The sequence below is a fragment of the Barbus barbus genome, assembly GCF_936440315.1.
Source record: "Barbus barbus genome assembly, chromosome: 42".
NCBI classification, from domain to species: domain Eukaryota; kingdom Metazoa; phylum Chordata; class Actinopteri; order Cypriniformes; family Cyprinidae; genus Barbus; species Barbus barbus.
In genome coordinates, this window is record NC_136720.1 from 10,919,931 (window position 1) to 10,942,705 (window position 22,775).

General features: G+C 36.3%; 1 protein-coding gene and 1 pseudogene across 3 annotated transcripts in view; both read left to right on the forward strand.

Moving 5' to 3' along the window:
* LOC306861471 (membrane-associated guanylate kinase, WW and PDZ domain-containing protein 2-like) overlaps positions 1-6,951 on the forward strand; it is a 255,785-nt pseudogene extending 248,834 nt beyond the window's left edge. Inside the window, exon 22 of the transcript in view lies at positions 3,200-6,951. The product of the transcript in view is annotated as a membrane-associated guanylate kinase, WW and PDZ domain-containing protein 2-like (transcript). The remainder of the gene's footprint in view (positions 1-3,199) is intronic.
* A 3,023-nt stretch (positions 6,952-9,974) lies between these two features.
* On the forward strand, positions 9,975-21,228 carry LOC306861682 (nuclear pore complex protein Nup107-like). Of its 2 annotated transcripts, none has more exons than XM_079404084.1 (26): positions 9,975-10,074; positions 10,619-10,695; positions 11,318-11,410; positions 12,154-12,263; positions 12,379-12,508; positions 12,589-12,692; positions 12,908-13,035; positions 13,300-13,348; positions 14,713-14,784; positions 14,870-14,958; positions 15,053-15,245; positions 15,559-15,649; positions 16,249-16,328; positions 16,700-16,759; positions 16,857-17,002; positions 17,092-17,140; positions 17,227-17,296; positions 17,392-17,507; positions 17,635-17,824; positions 17,938-18,050; positions 18,138-18,240; positions 19,859-20,019; positions 20,107-20,232; positions 20,325-20,438; positions 20,569-20,736; positions 20,916-21,228. In XM_079404084.1, exons 1-26 carry the CDS (start codon positions 10,067-10,069, stop codon positions 21,021-21,023), a joined length of 2,748 nt encoding a protein of 915 aa, XP_079260210.1. In that variant the 5' UTR covers positions 9,975-10,066; the 3' UTR covers positions 21,024-21,228. The 2 variants fall into 2 exon arrangements, with proteins under 2 accessions (XP_079260210.1, XP_079260211.1); XM_079404085.1 differs by having other exon boundaries at positions 20,569-20,767; positions 20,916-21,110.
* Positions 21,229-22,775: the final 1,547 nt, after the last annotated feature.

Here is a 22,775-nt window from a genome sequence, read left to right on the forward strand (position 1 = left end):
ATCTTTTGTAGGTATTTACAAGTATGTATTGCTGTGAAATTATTATTTTTTAATCAGTGGAACCATCATTTCGACTAATTGGTCATTGCCACATATATATATTTTATATATTTTTTGTTTTATATTTTATCTTTATATTTTGTTTTGCAGTATAATTATACAATAAACACCCATCTTTACCTGTATGTATTTTTACTAAACCATATTGTAACATGCATAATGCTATGCACAGATTTCCATGAACATTTTTGAGCAATGACCCAAATTAATCATTGAACTAATTCTTTGAAGCAAACAAGCAAACTTATTAACATAAATTAATCAGATTTCCCAAGTTTATTGCCACTTTAATGAAGTTTAAATCAGAGATCCTATTAAATTATCTCTGCATTAGTGCTCTCACACTCAAGTTGCATGCAAAACTGGCCTACCGCTGTAGTCTTTAGGAAACGTAATTGTCGATTAAAAAGTGCATTAAAATCATTGCGATTTTTATATCACCAACTAATAATATTGTATATATTCTGAATATTCAATATATTGACTAGGTATACTCCTATTCAAGCTATACAGTGAAAGCATACCCTTACAAAAAAGAAGTTTATTCAAGTGTGCTATTAGTATACTTCTTTTAAACAAAAAAAATAGGAAAGAGTACTTTTAGTCTACTCTTTATGTACTTATCATAAATGGGCTTTATGTACTTCTCAGAAATATACTTGAAATGACATTTAAATATAATTGACTTATACTTAGGAAAAAGTCTAAATATATTTGAGCTATACTTGTGCTCCTGGAATCTGTGTTTTCATTGTTATACGGTAGGGGGCGCTAGTACACATCTTCTATACAGAATTTCCAAAAGAACACAAGTGAAGAAGAAACCGAAACAACAGATGCTTCCACATGTAATCTAACATGATCATCAGACATAAAACAGCATCAAAACTGTGTAACGTAATGGAATAAAATGTCGACCAATGAAGAGTTAATAATGAATGTCAAGTTTTGGGGTGTTTATCAACTCCATCTATGTTTTGATTATCATTCTGAATCCAATTCATAGTCTTCAGCTTTTAGTTCAAAATGTTGTTTATTTGTTTATTTTTTTATTTATGAAACTTGCCCACATTCAAGTGTTTAAAAAGAATGCATGAAGCTAAAATAAAATGTTTTTGTTTACAAGCAGATACCCTATTTTTTCTTTTAATGTTTTGTATGTTCTGATATTCATATTGTTACGTGTTAGTTCCTGTTTTTCCTTATTTGGTAGTTCCTGTTTTCATTAGTTAATCATCCTTCATTCATTTCAAAAAAAGAAAGAAAACTTACAAATATACTTGCAGTATAAAACTAGTAAACCAGCAGTTTACTGAGACTATACTTCAAAGTGTACTAAAAATGCAACAAATATTTAATTACTTAACTATCAGTATACCTATAAACTCACTTTTAGTATAGTTGCCGTGCAAGCTAAAAAGTACACTGATATTTGTATACTTACTAAATAAACCATACTTAAAATATACTTAAACTTTACTTAAGTGTACTTAAAGTAAACTTGAAGAATATTACGTTTTGTTAAGGGTATGTCTAGTCAAATTCACACATTGAAAGAGAAACTGCAGATCTACCCCTAGACGCACTTACACTCTTAGCATTCTTGTAACTGACTCTCCTTTGTGATGAAAACTTAACTCCTATGAGCTCCTAACAGCCATTGAAACAACCCTATATGCAATTGCCTTTGAATTCAGCTCACACTTGGCCATCTCTTCACACACATTTAGTATCCCACTGAGATCTCAGTGGTGCCACAGAAACCTAGCTGAAATATAGTCATCATGGGATGGTTGTGTCAGCCTCTACGGTTTTATATTCCATACCTGTCTTCTATTTCACAGTGAAAAACCCTTTATGAGCTTGGATTAATCTTTTTTCTCTATAGGCCAGTGATTTTTGCTACACTTGGGCCATATAAACAAGAGAAATTTACCCCAGTAGAGAAAGAAACAGCTAGCGCAGAGACACAATGATACATATTTGTTTACACTTGCCATATTTCCCTGTATTTGAAGCTTAACGATAAAGAGATGCTGTTACAAGTGTTTGTTTTCTTGTATTGAAATGAATTCCCAGCCAATTTGCTTGTTAGCGCACATTAAAATGGCCGCCTGGGCGCATATGTGCTTTGTAGGTTGGCAGAAAGCTGAGAAGTCCTCAGTGTATCCTGTGATATACGAGAAGACAGGTAGGATTAGGGATGTATAATGAGAATATTAAGGTTGGTGACCCTCTTTCAGTTTGGGTTGTAAGTGTGTTGGTAAAATATGCTATTGTGTATTGGAAGTCTAAGGAGAGGAAGTGCAGAGATGTCACTCCAATATGAGCATCTTGGTGTGAAGTGATGTCTGTGTGTGCATATGTGTGTGTGGAGGTTGGGTGGATAGCAGCCCATGGGAGAACCTGATTATTCCACATCCAGTAGACACACATGAAACTAGCTTACTGGCTGAAAACTATCCCATTTCCTGTCAGAAATGGAGGTTGTTTTGGTATGTATGCAAACAATATCATATAGTCCTTTGTGTCCTTACAAGAAAATTACTGTGGCATTTCCATGATGCACAGTTGGTAATGGACCCTGGAACAGTACCATGGTACTGTGTAGTTACATGGTACTCCAACATACTCCAAACATACTTTGTGTAATTATCATAATACAGATCCCATTCTATTTGCATGGTACATTGTAGAAAAAGCCATGGTAATATCACGGTACTTTGCTGTATTTTTTGTTAGTATGGTTTGTGTGGTTTTATTTTATTTTATTTTTGTATTTTTTTGGTTTCCCCAAACAAGTTCAGTGCAAATCCCACCACTCAACCGATTCTAAATATTTCAGTGGTCATGTAATTCATTATTAATGTCACTGAATCCATTACCATTTGAACTGAATCCATGAAGTTTGAATTTTTCTTGAGAGGTGACTGCCTGATTGAGTTGACAGATGAAATTAGCTTGCAGGGTAGGGTTTGCACTGAACTGGTTTGGGGAGTGTGTGGTTCATATTTGTTAGATAGTAATTCTTTGCCAGTGTTAGTCTTGGTTCCACTAATCTTACTCTAGTGTGTTTCCAGTTGTGCTTCTTTCTGTTTTGGTTTAAATGTTTGGATGTAACTGTTCCATGTTTCCCCAGCAGATAGTCCCGCCCCCTGGGATGCTCACACTACAGCCTCCCCAAGTCTGTCGGAAGTAGCACCACCCCTCGACAACTTATCTAATCCATCAGCTTCTTCTCATGTGAACCCACCCACCGACCCACCTCATACATCGTCCTTGGAAGCAGCAGGTCCAGACTGTTCCCAGGGTCCTAGAGGCCCAGAGAGTAGGGCTCTGGAGCAGGCCACTGTGGGGAAGAGGTCAGCCCTGGCAGGTGGAGTTGGGGGTGGGACCAAGCAGAGGGAGGGCAGCAGGACCAACCGTCGCTCTAGTGGAGGGAAGAGTCAGCAACAATACCTTGATGAACTTGCAGGAGAACCCAAATCCCACAACGGCAGCCGGGCAAAGTCCAAGGAGCGCAGGAGGGAGCGGAGCAACACACCGCCTCGAAAGCGAGACTCGCCCAAAACTTTTCCAAATGACACCAACATGAATGGGGGAAATGGGTGCCTTGATGGTAGCAACAACCAACAAGGAGCTCTGGTGCCATTCAAAGCCCTACCAAAGGAACCAGAGAAAGGACAAATGAACCAAGAGAGTCGTCCCATCTACAACTCCAAGACCAGCAGCAGTGCATCAGGCAGGAAGGCTACAGTATCCCCAGGGCCCTGGAAAATCCCTGGTTCGGACAAGCTACCCAATACCCTGCGCTCAGCCACCTCCACCATCAGCAGATAACATCTCATCACAATCTCAGGCCCAAGTTTAGACCTTGCTTTTGGCCTTGACTACTTTTGGCCATTTTTTGGACCAACCTTTGGCTATGATCCGCCATGTTTTGGGACTGGTTGGGCTTGGGCGCTTCTTGATTGCTTTTCACAGGCTTGCTCTACTTGAAAGAGATCGGTTTTAACTTTGACTAGGTACCACCTTCCCACAATCCTCAGTAAAGAACTTTCCATGCATTTCTAGACAAAGCATTTTTTATTTATATTTTATTCTAAGTTATTTTAACAGATGACACCCACCACCTTAAGAACTGAAAGCATTCACTCCAAAAATGGAACCACAGTAGAATGAGTGATGCATGTAGCGTGCAAAAAGAATCCCAGACTTGTTTGAACTGTTGGGGAAAAGCACTCAAGACTCAGAGATGTACATGCATAGAGAACCACTTATGGAGTCTGAACCACCACTGGTGGCTACAGCAATTTTTATACACTTTCATTAAAAAATGAAGAATACTGAAGGAGTTGCCTGATATACAGTTTTTGTGTATTTGAAGAATGAATATGATTAAAAAGATCCTATATGAGCGGACACTCGACTATGAACTCTGCCTTAAAGACTGACCTGCAGATGTCTGTATAAGGGTCGGTAAAATGAATATAGAAATAGATATATTATATGACTACATATATGTGAGACATATTGTAAATATGGTCTTTACACACCATTGTGAGCCCATACTGGAGTACTGATATCATACACAGTGTAAGTTAGAAGAGTGTAATCTAGAATTCATTCCTACTCCACTTTAAGGTGCATTCCCACTGACAGCGATATAAATTTGAGTGGTTGCTAATATCTTACTCAACTTCAATACAGAACTGTGACAGGAAACAGATCACATGACCTTCACTGTCTACACTGACATGGGTAGTTGCAGCCTCAAGTTGTCTCTCAAAATCGCAAACTCTCATTGATGATTTATGACTACCAGTTGCTGCAAATCACTGTCAGTGTGAGTACCCAATTTCTGAAGGAGCCCATGGGCTTTGACCTTCTATCGATTCTCAAACTATTCTCCCTTTACATGAGTACACGAACAAAGCAATTAGAGTCCAAGATGGTTTTGATGAAATGGTTTGATTAGGGCAGAGTGCCTTATGCCAGGGGTGTCCAATCTTGCTCCTAGAGGGCCACTGTCCTGTAGCACTTACTGTAGCTCCAATACTAATTATACACACCTGAACCAGCTAATCAAGGTCTTCAGGATCACTAGAAACATCCATGCAAGTGTGTTGAGGCAGGTTGGAGATAAACTCTACAGGACATTGGCCCTCCAGGAGCAGGAGGGGACACCCCTGCCTTATGCTGACCACTTGATGCTTTATTTGAGCTCTAAATCCTAGGCAATGACTTCAAGACAAAGAAAAACATAGGCTGCTGTAAATTCATTGGACTACTTGTTCCGTAGAAACTGTGCAAAAGTAATGCCAGATCTGAATGAGTATGTCGTTACATCCGTTTCTCTGAATGCTGACTGGTGCCTAGAGAGACCAGTTTATGTCCACAGTATAGATATATCAATATAAAATTCAAAGCTATTTTCATACATAGAAATAGAGGTGAGAGTCTTCAAAAAGAAGTGCAGATATTTATTAATGTTATCTTTGACAGGAGTTCAAATGTTTGTTGAGCACTTTGTCTTTAAGTAGACATGTATACATATAAAATGCAGTACTGGAAAGAGTATACTGTGCATCCATTATATTCATTGCATAAGTTAATTCTCAAAATCCTGCTGTGAAACTGTTTATTAGCATATTCCCCATACAAAAGGTTATGTGTTGGTAAGTCTCTAGTTCACATGTCAGTTCATGTCAGGGCTTCAACTCTCCGCTTCACACAAGCGCCATGCTTGTTGTGAAAACTTTGTGCTCGTTGCACCCTTCACAAAAGGGTGATTTTAACAAGCTACTATAGCAAATTCTGAAAGTACATGAAAGAGGTCATGTGTGCTATTGTCATGCATTGTTTTTTCTCAGAATGTCATTATCCATCTTGTGCTGTATTTAGATGTATCTACATAGACACAGTCTATCAGCCTCTACTAGCTAGTATGCTAAGATGTTAGCTTGCTAATTGAAGGCTAACTGAAAACACAAAGAGGCAATCAAAAGGTCTCACCTTATGGAATTTATTTGACATTTATTTGGTTATGCTTTGAAAAGGCCCAAGTAAATGAGATTAAAGTTGAAATTGTTTGAACTTTACGTCTCCTTACAAAAATTGACCATGATTTTACGACAGATAAAACCAAAAAAACAGGGTTACATTATGGTTTTGCTACACTACCCATAGTTTAACCATGATATTTTTAGTAAAACTTTAGTTATACAAATGGTTATCAATGCACCAAAAAAAAACATGTTTTCTACACTTTTACTATAATAAAAACCAGGTTAGTTTTCGTAAGGAATGGCAAGGTGGTTAAAGGCCAATTCATGCCAAGGATGATAATGATGATAACTATAAAGTTGTAATAATCATTCTAATTCTATGAGAGTAGGATGACGCTATAACAATGATGCAGAGAATCACTTTTAGAACACTTTTTTTTTCTCCAGCTGATGAATGAAAAAGTCACTGACAACCAGAATCAGAATCCACCACTTTAAAACTGAATTAGCATTTAAAGCAGCAGATGACATAACTGCATTGTTCAATTACAATAAACAGAATGTTATTGTGCATTGATATGGATGCTAACTTAGTTATCATTATAATCATTCTTAACAGGACTTAATCACTCTAGCTTGATTCTTTGCTACATAGAATTGAATGGATTGGGGAACATTGATGCGAATGATCATGTAACCAATTAATGTAAACAACTGGAATGTTAAGGTGTGATGGAGCAAACTTTTTGTTAACATCTGTACCTCATATTACATTATTATTCTGTGTTTTCTTTCATAATTTACTTTTTTATGAGTTCAATTGCTATTAATGTCACTGTCAGTAATAAATACACCATTTCACTGAAGGTGAAATAGGTCATTTCTGTGCAACAAGTGGCATCCAACTCTAGTTCTGGTTTGACAAAACAATATGGTCTCAACCAATTGCATAATTGTGAGGGAGTGTCTTAATTGTTCATGAGTTTATACTGATTTCATAACCGATAGTGGCATGGACATTATACACTTAAAAAAAACAACAACAAACATGTCAAGACCCCAGTGGTGCTTCATTGTGTATTCTTCCTGCAATACTGTCAAAAATGTTGTACAATTATTCACAACTTTTATAATTTTGTTCACTTTAATTAATATGTACATGTCAATTCAAGTTCCTATGAAAAGGACCCCAGACAAGACCTCATCCGTTCTATCCATTGTCATAATATCGTCTCTATTATATTCGACTCCCACAGAAATAAAGCGATGACGGGTTCCACTGACGCTCTTTGACAACAGTTGTAGATGACAAGGAGAGCCGGCAATGATCTAGTCATTACAAGATAGTGCTAACATTTCCCTGATAAAGACAAATTAATTGAAGCAATCTGAAAATGAGTGTGCCTCTGTGGCTATTACATTCCGAGCGGTACATCCTTCGAAATCCCAGACAGACAATGACATTGTTAAAACAAATGTAGTTTCTGTAGAGTACCAGCAAAGATTGTGTGTGCAATGAGCTGGATCGCTAAACGCTATGATATCTAAAAAACATTTGGTTTAAGTACAAAATCAATTTTATGAATATGGAACAAGGCATCTTAAGACTAGAAAAAACATACTCTATGCAAGTACACAAATGCAGAAACCAGTTTTAGGGCATTTCATTGTACACCCTTAGCATCTATTTTGTGCTACTATTGCGCTAACAAACCTCAGTACTCAAGGGAACGACAGATAATGTCTTTACTATTGAACAGTGTGTTGTAAAGGTGCTCTCAAACTGTTGTTTGGCTCATTTTTGTGGGTGAAATTAATTTACTTGAATAGAAATCTACACGCAATCCGGATTTTGCGTGAGGGCGAAAAATTTCACCACATAGATTTCGCAACAGGTTCATGTTAGTCTGCTCGGTTTGAAAGTGTCTTCTGTGTTAGCTGTACTTTATACATCGCTACTAGTGACAATTAACCCTTTTGTCTTTGAAAATTAGTTAGTGACTCGTCAAAACTTCAAACTTTAGCTTCATTACAAAAGTTGTCCCTTGAAAAGAACACTGATGCTAAATTATGCTAATACCACATTAAGAATGCATTCTGACACATTTTGCAACGCAACAACAAGAAGAAAATTGATTAACTTGCGTAGTTAGCAGCATTTGCATTCATGTACTTGTTTAGGCTGTGTTTCTGGCCTTAGGGGTTTATTTTTCTTTGTCATTTTGTAGAGTAAAGAGTTTGTTTAAAGAGAGAATAGTGTCAGTGCTTTCACACTGCTTTTCCATTGATTTTGCCAAATGCTAAAGAGATGTTACCTAAACGATTAAACCTGATAAATAACATGATTTAAAATGAGATGATTTATCGGTAAAGCCATGGAGGCAACGCAATGCCCAAAAGGGGCTCTGTATCACTGTGTAGAACTGAAAGAACAGCGTGGTTCATCCTGTACAGCTAAAAACTATAAATATGACACTATGTACTATGACCTAGTCACAAAAACTGTAAGTGAGCTATTTTTATGAAATGCAACTCAATGGATATATACTTACTTTTGCAGAGCTCTTGTTTACTGTATGATATTTACTGAAATACTGTCAAATAAAACCTTGACATGGTGTAAAGTATTCAAAGGAAAATGCAAGTGTTTTGTGAGTGTTTTATTTAATTACACCGATTTCCTCCTGCACGTGTGATTATGCAACCAGTGGTTAAAGGGTCTTTATTTGAAAGGAGATGCTGAAGTGCACTCTGGGTAGCGGTAACATAATTACACGTTTTTTGAAAGAAGCACAAAAAAAAAAAACTTAAGCTGAACTTTGGTCACTGTGCAAAACACTAGATGATATTTATGCAGTTCTTTTTGCTTGAGGTGCAGTCAAAGCTGCTTGAGGAACCAATTTACCTGCTGTTTTGTTTTGGGGTTTAGGTCTATATCCACCTTATTTTTCCAGTAAGAGCAGACGCGTCATTTAATCCATCTCATCAGCTCACTGGTTTGTAGTGCAAACATTTTTACCATTTACTGCATGCTTTTATTCTTCTCATGATTTCCCTACGGTGGCTAATAAACCGGAAATCACAAAAAAAAGGCTTACTTCCGTGTTGAAAAAATAAGGTGGATAAATGCAATTTATTTCTCTGATGGCAAAGCTGAATTTCATAACTTCATTAAAACAATGCTTCAATCCTTCAATCATTCTCATTTTAATGTCTAATATTAAGGTTATTCTAATATGCAGATTTGGTGCTTGAGAAACTACCTCAAGCACTAAATTTTACTTCCTCTAGCAAAGGCTGGATTTACAAAGACTTGGTTTGGCATTGTCTTTTTGGTCCCATTTTGACAACAAGCCTCATTATTGGGTCAGCTCATTATCTTTGTGTTCAGTATCTTTGATCAGGGAAGGTATGTGGTTTCGAAAATAAAACCATACCACAAGAAATATGCACTGAATTATGAGCAGGTGTGACAACTAGCCCCTGCCATTTGTATATAGTAGGCTACTAATAATTACTTGACATTAGTATAGACATTCATAACTACGTGACATTTGTACTGAGAATCCGTTAAATAGCCACCCAATACCACTCATGAGACGTGACATTTCAATTTATTTATAAATTCAAAACTAATCCCATCATACATTTGTCATGTCGTGTGCCACTAATGTAATAGATACAAGTTGAATTGGATTAGGCTGGAAACATTTAGATATTAATGCAATATAATCAGGACAAGATTAAATGTTATCCTTGCAATATACATTTCAATAGATTATATGACATAATTAAAAAAGGCCCATTGCGATGCATGCGATTCCTTCTATAGCCAGTAGGTGGCAGTACCTGACAGACTCACTCGTTCTTCCGCGCCAGTAGGGTGCAGTGTGACCTAATGATAAGCGCAGCTCAGAAGAAGAGCGAGCTTCAGAAGTGAACGCGCTAAATCCCGTGTGCTAGCATCACTGGCTAGCACTTGTAAATTTACAGACAACATGGACTGGTAAATATTACGTTTATTATAGTGTTATTGTTGTATGAGTGCTATCTGATTATTTTGGCTACTTTATTTGATTCGTGGTTTGCTCTAATTTACGTTATCGTTAGAACGGCTCCACATGGCAGTTGACTGTCAATATAATAACACACGAGAGAAAATAAAATATAGCTTTTTATTAATTATTAATTGCTAAACAATAGGCAACTTTAGTGTTGTTTTATGTAAATACAGCATTGACAGAACTTCTATGTTGTTTAAAAAGACTAATAGTTCTTTAGCTGTGTTTTGACAGTTCATAGCTAGTTAATAGCTGTATTTGTTATGAATATATTTTACAGATCTGTGTGTGTGTGTGTGTGTGTGTGTGTGTGTGTGTGTGTGTGTGTGTGTGTGTGTGTGTGTGTGAGAGAAAGAGAATATACAGTAGTTAGTCTGAAGACAGAAGAATCTGTGTTTAAATGTATTTGTGAGCATATGGCATGATTATGGATAATAACCTAATGTTATAATCTTTAAAATGTAGTTCTGGTGTCTGTGTTTTGTGCAGGAATTTTAGTCCAGTGGTTCGGGACACTGAGGTGACCCGTGCTGCCCGCAGAAAGAGTTCACACAAAAAAGTTGCATGTATCCTTACCAAAATTATACACCACCACAGTCATTACATTTATTTATGTTACACTTTACAAAGCAGATAGTTTTAAAACTGCTTCACAGTGATAAACAGAAAAATAGCATTGTTATTTAATGGTACAGAATACATCCATTTTGAAAGAACTTCAATTTTAGCTATAAAACAGCTCGACATAGTAACAGCATCATTTGCATTTAGTAATTTTGCAGACGCTTTTATCCAACGCGACTTACAGTGGGGGAAAACATAAAGCGATTCTGCTTAAAGAGGCAAACAGACACAGGAAGTGTTCGTAAAGTTTCAGGCATTGTTCAAATAAGTTCAAGCTAGAAGGAGGGAGTAAATAAAGAAAAATACAAAGGTTTTATTTTTAATTTAGGATGAAGTCAAGTCAGTATTTAGCTCAGTGCTTATTCAGTTAAGTAACTTTACAAAGGTTAGCAATTCTGAAATGAAAAACTGCTCTACAGAAGACAATAGTGTTGATATCCAGCTCAGTTGAGGTCAGGTTTTTGTTATCATCTGGCAGTGTAAGTACAATAGGCCTATATCTGTGCTGAAACTATGGTATAAACATGTAGGAAGGTTTTTTTTTTTCCTTTACTGTGTGTTCAGTCCCACTGGCACAGGATGAGACTCCTGGCACCAGCACTACCCCTGCTAGACCACTACTGCGCCAAACACCTGGATCTCTCCTCAAACAAACTTGTAAGTAAACAGCGTCTGCTATCTGTCTATAAAGATATAGATGCTGCATGCAAAAACACTCTGATTCAGAAATAAAACAATCAACTCTTTCAATAAATAATTTGAAAAGAATTTAAGTAACATAATCATTGTTGATATGAATCAGTCTGATGAATCTTTCATTGAATGAACTGGCTGAATCCAGTGGTCTGTATTGAAGTGCAGTTTTCTTTTAGAGTCAAACCAAAATTTATTCAGACACCTTCAACATTTCTCACATTATCACAGTTTATTCGCTATAGTTTAGAAAATGGTAATAAAATATTACAACTCAAGAGTTAAACTGTGTCAGAAGAACAGCTTCATCTCGATAATGTCAGATTACTTTGATAGAAAGGTATGTAATTAATTAGATTGAATAGCTGTCAGCTTAAATTTAAGATGATACCAATTTAGGTCGACCAATTACCAAGCAATGCTGAATTTTGTTCAGTCTGTGGTGTAAAAAGGTCACATTAGCAACTAAAGAAAGACACTTAAGCAAACTTAAGTCAAAGTGTCTGAATAATTTTTGGTCCCACATTTTGATCAGTTTTACTGGTAGTCCACTGTATGAAGAATTTTTGGGTATAATATGTCACACGTTACTTTATTTTGTTATCCTCACTTACATAAATGAACTATATAGTGTCTGCACCCACTAGTAAAAAAAAATGATATCTGGTGTCTGAATAATTTTTGGTTTGACTGTAAATTATGTACAGTCACCCCAAGAAGTGCCCTCAGGTACCCAGATGTGTCGGCCATCCTCGGGACAGGAAGCAGAACTCCTCGTTTCGCTAACACACCTCGTACTAAAGGCAGTCTGAGCATGGTGAGTGAGCAGAATTCATTTGATCATCCTTTATTCATCTTGACTCCATATATTTAGCTTGTTTATGTCAGTGGTTACTCTTTTGCCTGGGGTTTTTTATTTGTTGACACTCCAGAACTTGGATGACAGCGATTGGACAAACAGTCTTTACCCATCTCCTCTGTCTGGGCTAGTGGACACCAGCTTCACTGAGGATGTCAGCATGAGCGCGCTCATGCTAAAGGAAGATGATCCCGGAGAGGCTGGTAAATAATCATAATAATCATCATCACCAAATGAAATGACTTTACATGATTTACAGCTCTCTTCCTTTTTCTTCTCCCAGCTTCTCTCAGTTTGTTTCCTGATTTTCTGCAGTCATATTTACATCATGCGTCCACAGATGTGTTTGATCTTTTAGAGGAGTATGAAGCTCTCTGTCAAGATAAGGTACATGCCTAGTACTTCATAGACAGACTGATATAAGAATCATATGATTTAAATTATAGTTTCATTAAATAGAAATGAGTAATTATTTACAATATAAATTAAATATATGTTATCTTTTTTAAATAGAAAAACTAAATGGTTTGAATGGTAGCTAAATTAAAATGTTGCTGTGGCAATCCTTCCTGAGATTTGTAATGTGTTGACCTGTATTGTAGGTTAGTATGTTGCAGAAAATGGTTCTTCGATCGGCACCTGGTCAGCAGAAATCCTCCAAGACCGTTAGCATTACCTGGTTGCTGCAGCAAGAGATGGTGACTTGGAGACTCATCACTTCGCTGTACAGGTACACTCAACACTCTCATACACTTCTGTTCAAAGATTTGGCGTTAAATGAAGAAATTAATCATTCTGCAAGGATGCATTAAATTAGTGACAATACAGGCATTTATAATGTTTCTTAAGATTTCTATTTCAAGTAAGTTATTGATTTAAATCTCTATTCATCATTAAATCCTGAAAAAGATTGTATCACAGTTTACTCTAAAATATTAAGCAACACTACTGCTATTTACTTGCTTACATATTTTTATAATTCTCTCAAATACAGAGACAGAATCCATACAGTTTTAGAGGAAGACATCATGATGGATATAACTGTAAGTGCTTTTGTGTTACGCTGTATTGGTCTACATAGATGGAAAACATGAATGTCGTTGCATTATATTACAAAATGTCAAACCTTATGATAGCACAAGTAGGGGTGTGCGATATATATCGTCTGCGATTAATATTGTAATTGTTGTTTTAACGATGTGCGATTTGACATTATCAAGTATTTAGCAAAAACCATTCAAAACACCCCTACAGAGTGCATGCATTACGTGAAGTCTAGACAAGTGCTAACTAACATGATTCAATCTATTAAAATACATTTAGAATGATCACAAATTCAAGACATGGGATAATTTTTTTCTCAAAATTACCATGATTATAAATGTAATATTGATTTTTTTACAACAGTTCAATACACAAGACTTTAATTAAGAGACTTACGTTTTAGACACCATATTTCCTGTTTTTGTGCTATTTTGACCAATTTTTCTAAACACAGCCTCAGCACTGTTTTGCATCTCTGAGCAACATGACGTTTTGTTGCTGAATGAATCAACCGTTTAAATGATTCGGTTCAATCGCAATGACTCACTTATTGACAGTGACTTGCTGCCACCTACTGGCGGGTTTAGTTTGACATTTAAAGTATCTTTTCATTATTTAAATAATTTCAAATATAATAATTCAACGTTTTATGTTTAATATATCAAAACATTATTCATGCATTTTTAATTGCAGGTTAAATGCATTCATGTTCTGCATTAAACAGTGTAAATGCATCTAAATGCCACTTCTGTTTCCTCTGCATTGCATAGATGTATTTTGTTGATACTGATTTAATTTGCTTGGTAACAGCCCAAATGTCTTATTATTCTAATTCTCTGATTAAATGCAAGAATTTGATTCACTTGATTCACGCTTTATAAAGGTAAAATGCCCATAAAAGGTAAAAATCAATTTAAACTGATTGAAAAAGATTCATTTCTATTAGTGTGAATTCAACTGACTACAACACAAAATATGAAGAATATCAAAAAATTTAGGAGCACAATAACACGCATAGCAAAATATTGTCTAATTATCGTTATCGATAAAATCCCAGAAAATATTGAGGGATTATTTTTTTTGTCAATATCGCACACCCCTAAGCACAAGCACGTTGTTCAAGCAAAAGATTTCACAAAATGTAACCTGTTAGGTTTTAAATGATTAAACAGTAGATATACTGTCCAAAATGAACAAACAGTGCTCAAAAACTTAGTGAATGTCACAAAGTTACATTGTCCCTGTGTCACTTGGTGAGATATTTTGTGTTCATTGCAGTGACATTCATACATTAATGGTGACTTAAACGTCTATATTTTTTGGAGCCTCTGCATATGAACTTGTGATTGTATTTTCTCTGGAGATGCCCACTGAGAGTGAGAAGGCAGTAATGGAGCAGTTCTTCCAGAAGGGCAATATGGTGCGACAGAGCCAGGTACACATGCATCCATTTACACCCATCTTGTTTGTTTCTGCATGGAAAAAACACTTTGCTCAGTATCGCGTGTGTGTTTATTTAGCTGGTGGTGGATTGGTTGGAGAGTATCGCCAAAGATGAGATAGGAGACTTCTCTGATAACATTGAATACTACGCCAAATCTGTGTACTGGTAAGTGATATCACTGCTTATTTATATTATTGAACATCTCAGAACTCAGATTTGAATGCAGGTAGATATTTTATGGTGGATTGTTCATGTGTAGGGAGAACACACTCCACACCCTGAAGCTAAGGAGGAATCAGTCCAGCGGTGGTTTCAGCAGGCCACTGGTCACAGAACTGGATCCCGATGCTCCCATCAGACAGAAGAGACCACTGGCAGACCTGGACAGAGAGGATGACACTCGCCTGCTCAAAAACCTCTTTAACCTCATACGAGCTGGCATGACTGATGAGGTGTGTTTCCTGATAAGAATTGTTATAAGGGATGGGCATTTTATAGTCGAGAATTGTAAAACTACAAAACAAGTAATTGATTACATGTAACGTTTTTGAACAAACCAGAAAATCTCATATTACTGATAGCAATTTCAAAACATGGTTTTGAAAAGTATTTTTGTATTTGTCATATAACTGCAGTTTCTGTGTTGACAAATCTGAGCTCTTTGCGCTCTTATTTTTTTTTTTTTTTTTTTTTTTTTCCCAGAAGCGGAGAACTGAATACTGAAAATGTCATTGTGTATCTGCTACTGTGTTTGTGTGTGTGTAGGCTCAGAGGCTGTGTAAGCGCTGTGGTCAGGCCTGGCGTGCTGCCACTCTGGAAGGCTGGAAACTGTATCATGACCCCAACATCAACGGAGGTCAACACACGCACATACTAACTACATTAATGTTACTTGTTTATGTTAATAGGACTTAAAGGGGTAGTTCAACCAAAAGACTTTCATTCAAATTTGAAGATATTTTTAATGAAAGCAAAAGCTTCAAAACGTCCTAGTAAACACAATCCATATGATTGAGTGGTGTATTCCAGATGTTCTAAAGAGACATGAATGCTATATAGAGAGAGAGCACATCAGATATGGTAAAGGAGGTTTGTATAGGTTTAGAATGACAAGAGAGTGAGGATGGCAGGTGAACTATCCCATTAATTACAAGGGTTAAAATGTGACTATATGTCTCCATCCATGTTATAATGGTAGTGTGATTCATAATTCACTTGGTTGAACACCTTGTCCAGACATTTTAACATTTTAAAAATATATTGCAGTTATTTTTAAACTGTCATGTTTATTACTTTAGTAAGTAATAGTTTTTTCTAGTTCGCAATATTGAGTGGCAAAAAGTTTTCTTTGTGAGTGCGGTATCTTAAAATCCAGTCATCACATTCGACTGAATTCATGAGCATTCATTGGTCAGTTGCAGTGAACCCTGTTTGTGTGTGTGTGTGTGTGTGTAGGAGGTGGAGAGCTTCAGGGGGTAGAGGGGAATCCTCATCGAAGCGTGTGGAAGGTTTGCTGTTGGAAAATGGCAGAGGAGGTGAGGAAACTCTAGATCTGTGGGAAATTTGAGGGAAAAAACTAATAAATCTATATTAGGGCAACCCTGACAATAATTTGAATTAAAAATTTATTTTTTTTCCCCTTGTCTTTAAGTACTCTGACATAGCCTTTTTAATTTAGGAAAAAAACATGTTTTCTTTTATAACACACTGTTTTCTCACACAGTGTAGATAGGTTTTTATATATGAAAAGATAGCCTATATATATATATCTTGTACTGGGTAACATCAAGAAATTTAAAATGAATAATTAAATTAGGTGAAATGTCTGTACTTAACACACAGCTTCTGTGAATGTTTGAGTCATTTTGTTTGTCATTCTGAAAGATTCTTTGTTTTGCTGTTTCAGGAGCAATTCAACAAATATGAAAGAGCCATCTATGCTGCACTGAGTGGAAACCTCAAACAGGTAAATAGTCATCTAACTGTTTTCATACTTTGTTTGTTTGGGGGTTTTTTTCCTCTTGTTTTTAGTCATTATTTGAATGTGTCCTCATTTCCTGCAGCTGTTACCTGTGTGCGAGTCGTGGGAGGACACAGTGTGGGCATATTTCCGGGTGATGGTGGACACTCTGGTAGAGCAGGAAATCTGTTCTTCTGGTCTGGGCAGTGAAGAGCTGGAGGAGCTGCCCAGAGAGTTCCTAGAGACCAAGTATGACTATAAACATCCTCTAATTTCCATCATATATACAGTCTTCATGTCCTTTTCCAGTGAATAATTCCTTCATGTGGCTTTTTTAGTTGGACATTGGAGAAAGTCTTTGAAGAGCTTCAAGCAACAGAATCCAAAGTAAGAATGAATGAGGTTTTCTTTGTAAAAGTCTAAATTGATGGAAATGTTATTTTCTGATCTTTTCACACGTGTTCTGTTGACAGAGGGTTCTGGATGCAACTAAGGAACATTACCATTTGATTCAGAAGTTTGTTATTCTTGACGATCTTAATGGTACGCTTTAAGAACAGATAAAAAAAAGGAAAAATCTCAGTTTTACTTTTTGAAAAGTTTTCTATTTAAGTTTAACTTTCAATTTGTGTTGAAAGGTCTTCTGGAGGAGTTCAATGATTGGTTGGGAAGAAGTACAGCTTTGCCAGCTCATCTGTTGCGCTTCATGTCACATTTAGTGTTGTTTTATCGCAGTTTGGGCATGCAACTCAAGGTATGTGCATATATTATTATTATTTTTTTAGATCATATTTCTCTTCATGTGTCCAGCTTATTGCTTGCACAGCTAAATATGCTGAAATGTTTGATGCAGACTCATCATTGTGATCTGTGTTTGTCAGGAGGAGGTGTGTGTAGATGCCCTGAAGGCGTACATCTCACTGTTAGTAAAGGAAAAGCAGGTGGATCTCATAGCATTTTACGTCAGTCACCTTCCTGCTGACATGGCCGTGTCACAATACGCTCAGTTCCTGGAGGAAGTCACTGAGACTGAGCAGCGCAAACACTGTCTGGAGCTGGCAACACAAGCAGGTGAGGTCAAAGGGTCTTGTATCACAATGGAAAGGGTTTATTTTGCAATAATGACAGTGTACATTAAATGTTTATTACATTGTTATTACATAATTATTACATATTGTGTTTAGGTTTGGACGTAGCAGCAATCACAAAAACAGTAGTAGAGACCATCAGAGAGAGAGACACAGATGAGTTTGCCCACCATGACCTGACCCCTGCACTAGATACAGCAACTACAGTGGTACAAATTAACTTAACTGTGATAATTTATAAATCTATATCCAATTAGCAATAGAATTGGCACAAAACTCTTCATCTATTCACACAGGAGGATCAGCAGAAGATTGATGTCATTGACTGGCTGGTGTTTGATCCCGCCCAGCGAGCTGAAGCCCTTAAACAGAGCAATGCCATCATGAGGAAGTTCTTAGGTGAGACTTGTGCAGCTAAATTATTATATTAAGATTAGTGCTGTCAAACGATTAATCGCATCCAAAACAAAGGTTTTTGTTTACAGGATATAAGTGTGTGTGCTGTGTATATTTATGATGTATATATAAATACACACACATAGATGTATATATTTAAGAAAAATGTTATGTTTATTTATATATATACATGTATGTGTATGTGTATGTGTATATGTATATGTGTATGTGTATGTGTATGTATATGTATATATATATAATATAATATATGAATATGAATATAAATATATACATGTAAATATTTTCTAAATATATACATGCATGTGTGTGTATTTATATATACATAATAAATATACGCAGTACATGCACATATTCTGTAAACAAACTTTTATTTTGGATGCGATTTAATTGCGATTAATCATTTGACAGCACTAATTAAGATGAAACTGAGCTGTAATTAATCATTTTATATTTTGATATTATAATTGATTTTCATTTATTAAAAAAAAAAAAAGGTTTACAATTTTTTTTTTTTTCTGTCAACATTTGGTTGTAGTCAAATGCGCACAGGTGTTGCAGAAAACATTTGGTTCGTATTGGCATTTTCCTCTCTGTCACTTGTCTGAATTCTAATCTTGAAATCGGGTTAGACATAAAAGAATGTCTTCAGGATCATTCATACATGTGAGATTCTAACAAATAGTTGTAACCTGGCTCAGAGGAATGTAAGAATCATGTCTTTGTGGCAGCTTTTTTTTGGTGATGAAAGGTTACTCCACCCCAAAATTCTAATTTTGTCATTAATCTCTTACACCCATGTTTTTCCAAACCTGTAAAAGCTTATGCTCTTACAGTCTCCTCTGCTTCAAATTGTTGAATAAAATCGTTATTTTTAATTTCTTTGTGTACAAAAAGTATTCTCGTCGCTTCATAGCAGTCAGATTGAACCACTGATGGCAGATGGACTATTTTGACGATGTCTTTCCTTGACAGTGCTAATTGTTTGGCAGTTAATGGGACAGTCACAAGCCTCCCGGTTTTCATCCAAAATATCTTAAATTGTGTTCCGAAGACGAACAAAGCTTTTACGGGATCGGAACGACATGGGGGTAAAATGTTCATTTTGGGGTGGAGTAACTCTTTAAGGGATAATACAAGACTTCACCTTATAGATGGTTGAAGAAAGCAAAAATTCTGCGAAATGTGCCTCATATTTTGTGAGAGTGCGACGTGATACAGCATAACAGGCACTATTTTTGGAATTGGGTCTCTAAAATTAGTAACAAACAAGTATTGGATTTTATTCAGCAAATACGATGCAGGGCGGTGTAATTTATGTTTAAGAGATTTAATTCTTGGTCTATTCTGGATACCGTTAAATTTGTAAGATTTGTTGTGGAGTGAAGGGAATTAAAATACATGCTTATAGTGTTTATTAATGTGTAGTTTTGTTTTATATACCAACAGTTTACATATTTTTGAATGTAATAATAAAAATGTGCATTTTCCAGAAAATACGGTAGTTTATACCATTAAAACAAGCTTAGATTAGATTAGTTAGCTTAGATTAGCGACATTGGCATTTCATTGATTCACATCTAATGTTCCTCATTCGCCGTAGCATCTAAGAAGCATGACGCTGCTAAGATGGTCTTCGGCAAAGTGCCAGAAGATTCCATGCGGGAAATCTACCGCCAGTGGGAGGAGCAGGGCATGGATACGCCCCTTCCTGCGGAGGACGAGAATGCTATTCGTGAGCATCTGTGCATCCGTGCCTATCTGGTGAGTCTTTGTGCAACACTGAATTGTCTGTAACTGTATCGAATGAAGTTACAACGAGATGATCTTACTGTGTTTTTCCCCCCACAGGAAGCTCACGAAGCGTTTAATGAGTGGTTCAAGCACATGAACTGTCCTCCGGTGAAACCCACAGCACCTGCTCAAGCAAAGTTTACAGAGAAGGTGGCCCATGAGATGAAAGAAGCAGAGTACAAGGTTAGTACAGAACGTTCTCACAGTGCCGACTACTCTGTAGTGAACACTTCTAGTTTTTATCTTTAATGGCTTTTCTTTGTCTCTTCCTCCAGATAGAGTATGAGAACTGGCAGGGCCGTCTGGGAGCGCTGACAGAGGATGTGAAGGAGAGGATCTATAATGTGCTGCTGTTTGTAGATGGAGGCTGGATGGTGGATGTCGGAGAGGTGAATAGGTTCTCTATTAATTTATTGGTTTGGCAAACACAAATTAATTGTAATCATTTAAATTCAGAATTTAACAAATACATTTTAAGTGTAAGATGTTCTGGATTCACGGTGTGTGTGTTTTTGGCAGGACACTGAGGAAGACTCTGAGCGCACTCATCAGATGACCCTGCTGCGGCGTTTGTGTCTGCCCATGATGTCTTTCCTCCTGTTAACCGTACTGCAGCGCACTGAACGCCACCAGGAGAGTCTGCGTCTAGCTGATATCATCGCGTCTGACCAACACAGACTCCATGAGGTGTGATGCCAGACCCCTTTAGAGAATGATTGTAAATATAGACATGAATGTTGCATGTCAGTAAGACTGTATTGACTCAATTTGCATGAAATCTCTTCTGATAACACAAGTGCTCATGTTAAATATGATGCTGTCTTGTTTTAAAGTTCATTAATTTGACCTGTCTTTCTTTTGGTCAGGTTTTCTCTAAAGACGAGCTGCAGAAGTTTCTCCAGAAGATGAGGGAATCCTCTCTACTCCTGCTGGATAAAGGGCTGGATCCGCTTGGATATGAGATTCAGCCCTAGACACTGTTTGTTTCTCATCCTGTTTATGTCATCAGAAAAAAGTAAAAGCTTTGTAATTTTGTATTTGAATAAAGATGAATTGTTTTGAATTTGGTGAATTGTTTGTGGAGAGTCATACTGATATTTCATCTTTCTTCTTCTTCTTCGAGAGAGAGTAATGCATTTCTTTTTTATCCAGTCTTCCATATTAAATAGAATACCAGACAATTTCTTTCATTCTTTAATAATTTTATTTTGAATTTGTAGTTCTATTTTATCATCAGTGTTTTCAAATGAAGTTGTGTGTATCAACCACTTATAGATTTCCTCTTAACATTTAACTATGCATAAATATAAGTGGTAATACTTTAGTATAGAGACCAATTCTCACAATTAACTAGTTGCTTATTAGCATGTCTATTAACATACAGTATGTGCTGTTTATAAATACTTACAAAGCACATATTCTACATCCTAATCCTACACAATACCTAAACTTAACAACTACCTTACTAACTATTAATAAGCAGCAAAGTAGTAGTTTATTGAGGCAAAATTCATAGTTAATTGTTAATAATGAGAATTGGACCTTAAAATAAAGTGACCACAAAAACAATACAATTTAAGAATAATATATAGGTATATTATAATATAGGTTATTTACACTCGTCAAGAAACAATACATGGGACAAGGACATATAGTGTGATACACCAACATTAGGCTTGTGAATGTGCCATATTTGTGAAAACCCGTTCTGTAGGGATCACACTTTTTACTCCAATTAATATTTTTTTTTAGGGTAAGTGTATTTCTGAAAGTCGAAAAATACCATGGTAGTCTACTTTCTAGTGCTTTTCCTGTTAGTTGTTTTGCAACCAGTGTCACTCATAAACTTTACAGACACCTCAAGCAATTCTTCATCACTTGCAAATGATAGGATGCATTTTTTTTTTTATTCTGTGTTTTATGTACATTGTATGTATTGCAGGTAAAAGCTATTTGCATCAATTCAGTTATGTTTTGTTCTCTGTGTTTTTGTTTACGTAGACGTGTACATTACGTGTTTTTAATACAGGGAATCTGTCCGAATCATTCAGACGAATCTCAAATCGATTCAAACCTGTTTGCTGACTCTTATGAACGATTCATTGAAGAGAACCGATTAAAAAGATAGATTCATTCGTGAATGGGGCATCGTTAGCTCTGATTATTAACAGCTGGCAGAAAATACTACTCACACGACTTCTTTATTGAACTTTTCTTACCATAGTGAAAGAGAAAAGTCTTAATTAAACGACACAAGCGCAGAGTCGGGCCACTAAACTGATGAAAGCGGCTGAAGACCTAAAACCTGCAGATGGACGCAACTCACACAGTATCTCTGCATCTGTAAGTTACTGAAAAACCACACGCGATTATTATTGTGGTTATAGTATTTGAGTTTCACTGAACTTCACGCTGTCTGATATATTCATATTTCGCACTCATGTGTAATTGTGGCCACTGAAACTGGCTTTATATTATTATTTGAAACAATATTCGACAAAATTACAACATTAAACCAATTACTTTATACAATATAAATGATATATATAAAGAAACATGGAAAAAGTAAAGCACACACACACAAAAAACAGTTGTGACCAACAGACCTTTTAGTCCCAGTCTCCCTTTATTACTAAGACGATATGTGTGACCCTGGAGCACAAAACCAGTCTTAAGTCGCAGTTATATTTGTAGCAATAGCCAACAATTCACTGCATGGGTCAAAA

Excerpts from the sequence above, each read along its gene's own strand:
- LOC306861682 (XM_079404084.1), top strand. Across the intron at positions 14,785-14,869 it reads ATATGGTGCGACAGAGCCAG|CTGGTGGTGGATTGGTTGGA; the intron begins GTACACATGCAT and ends GTGTTTATTTAG. Across the intron at positions 20,233-20,324 it reads TGAAAGAAGCAGAGTACAAG|ATAGAGTATGAGAACTGGCA; the intron begins GTTAGTACAGAA and ends CTCTTCCTCCAG.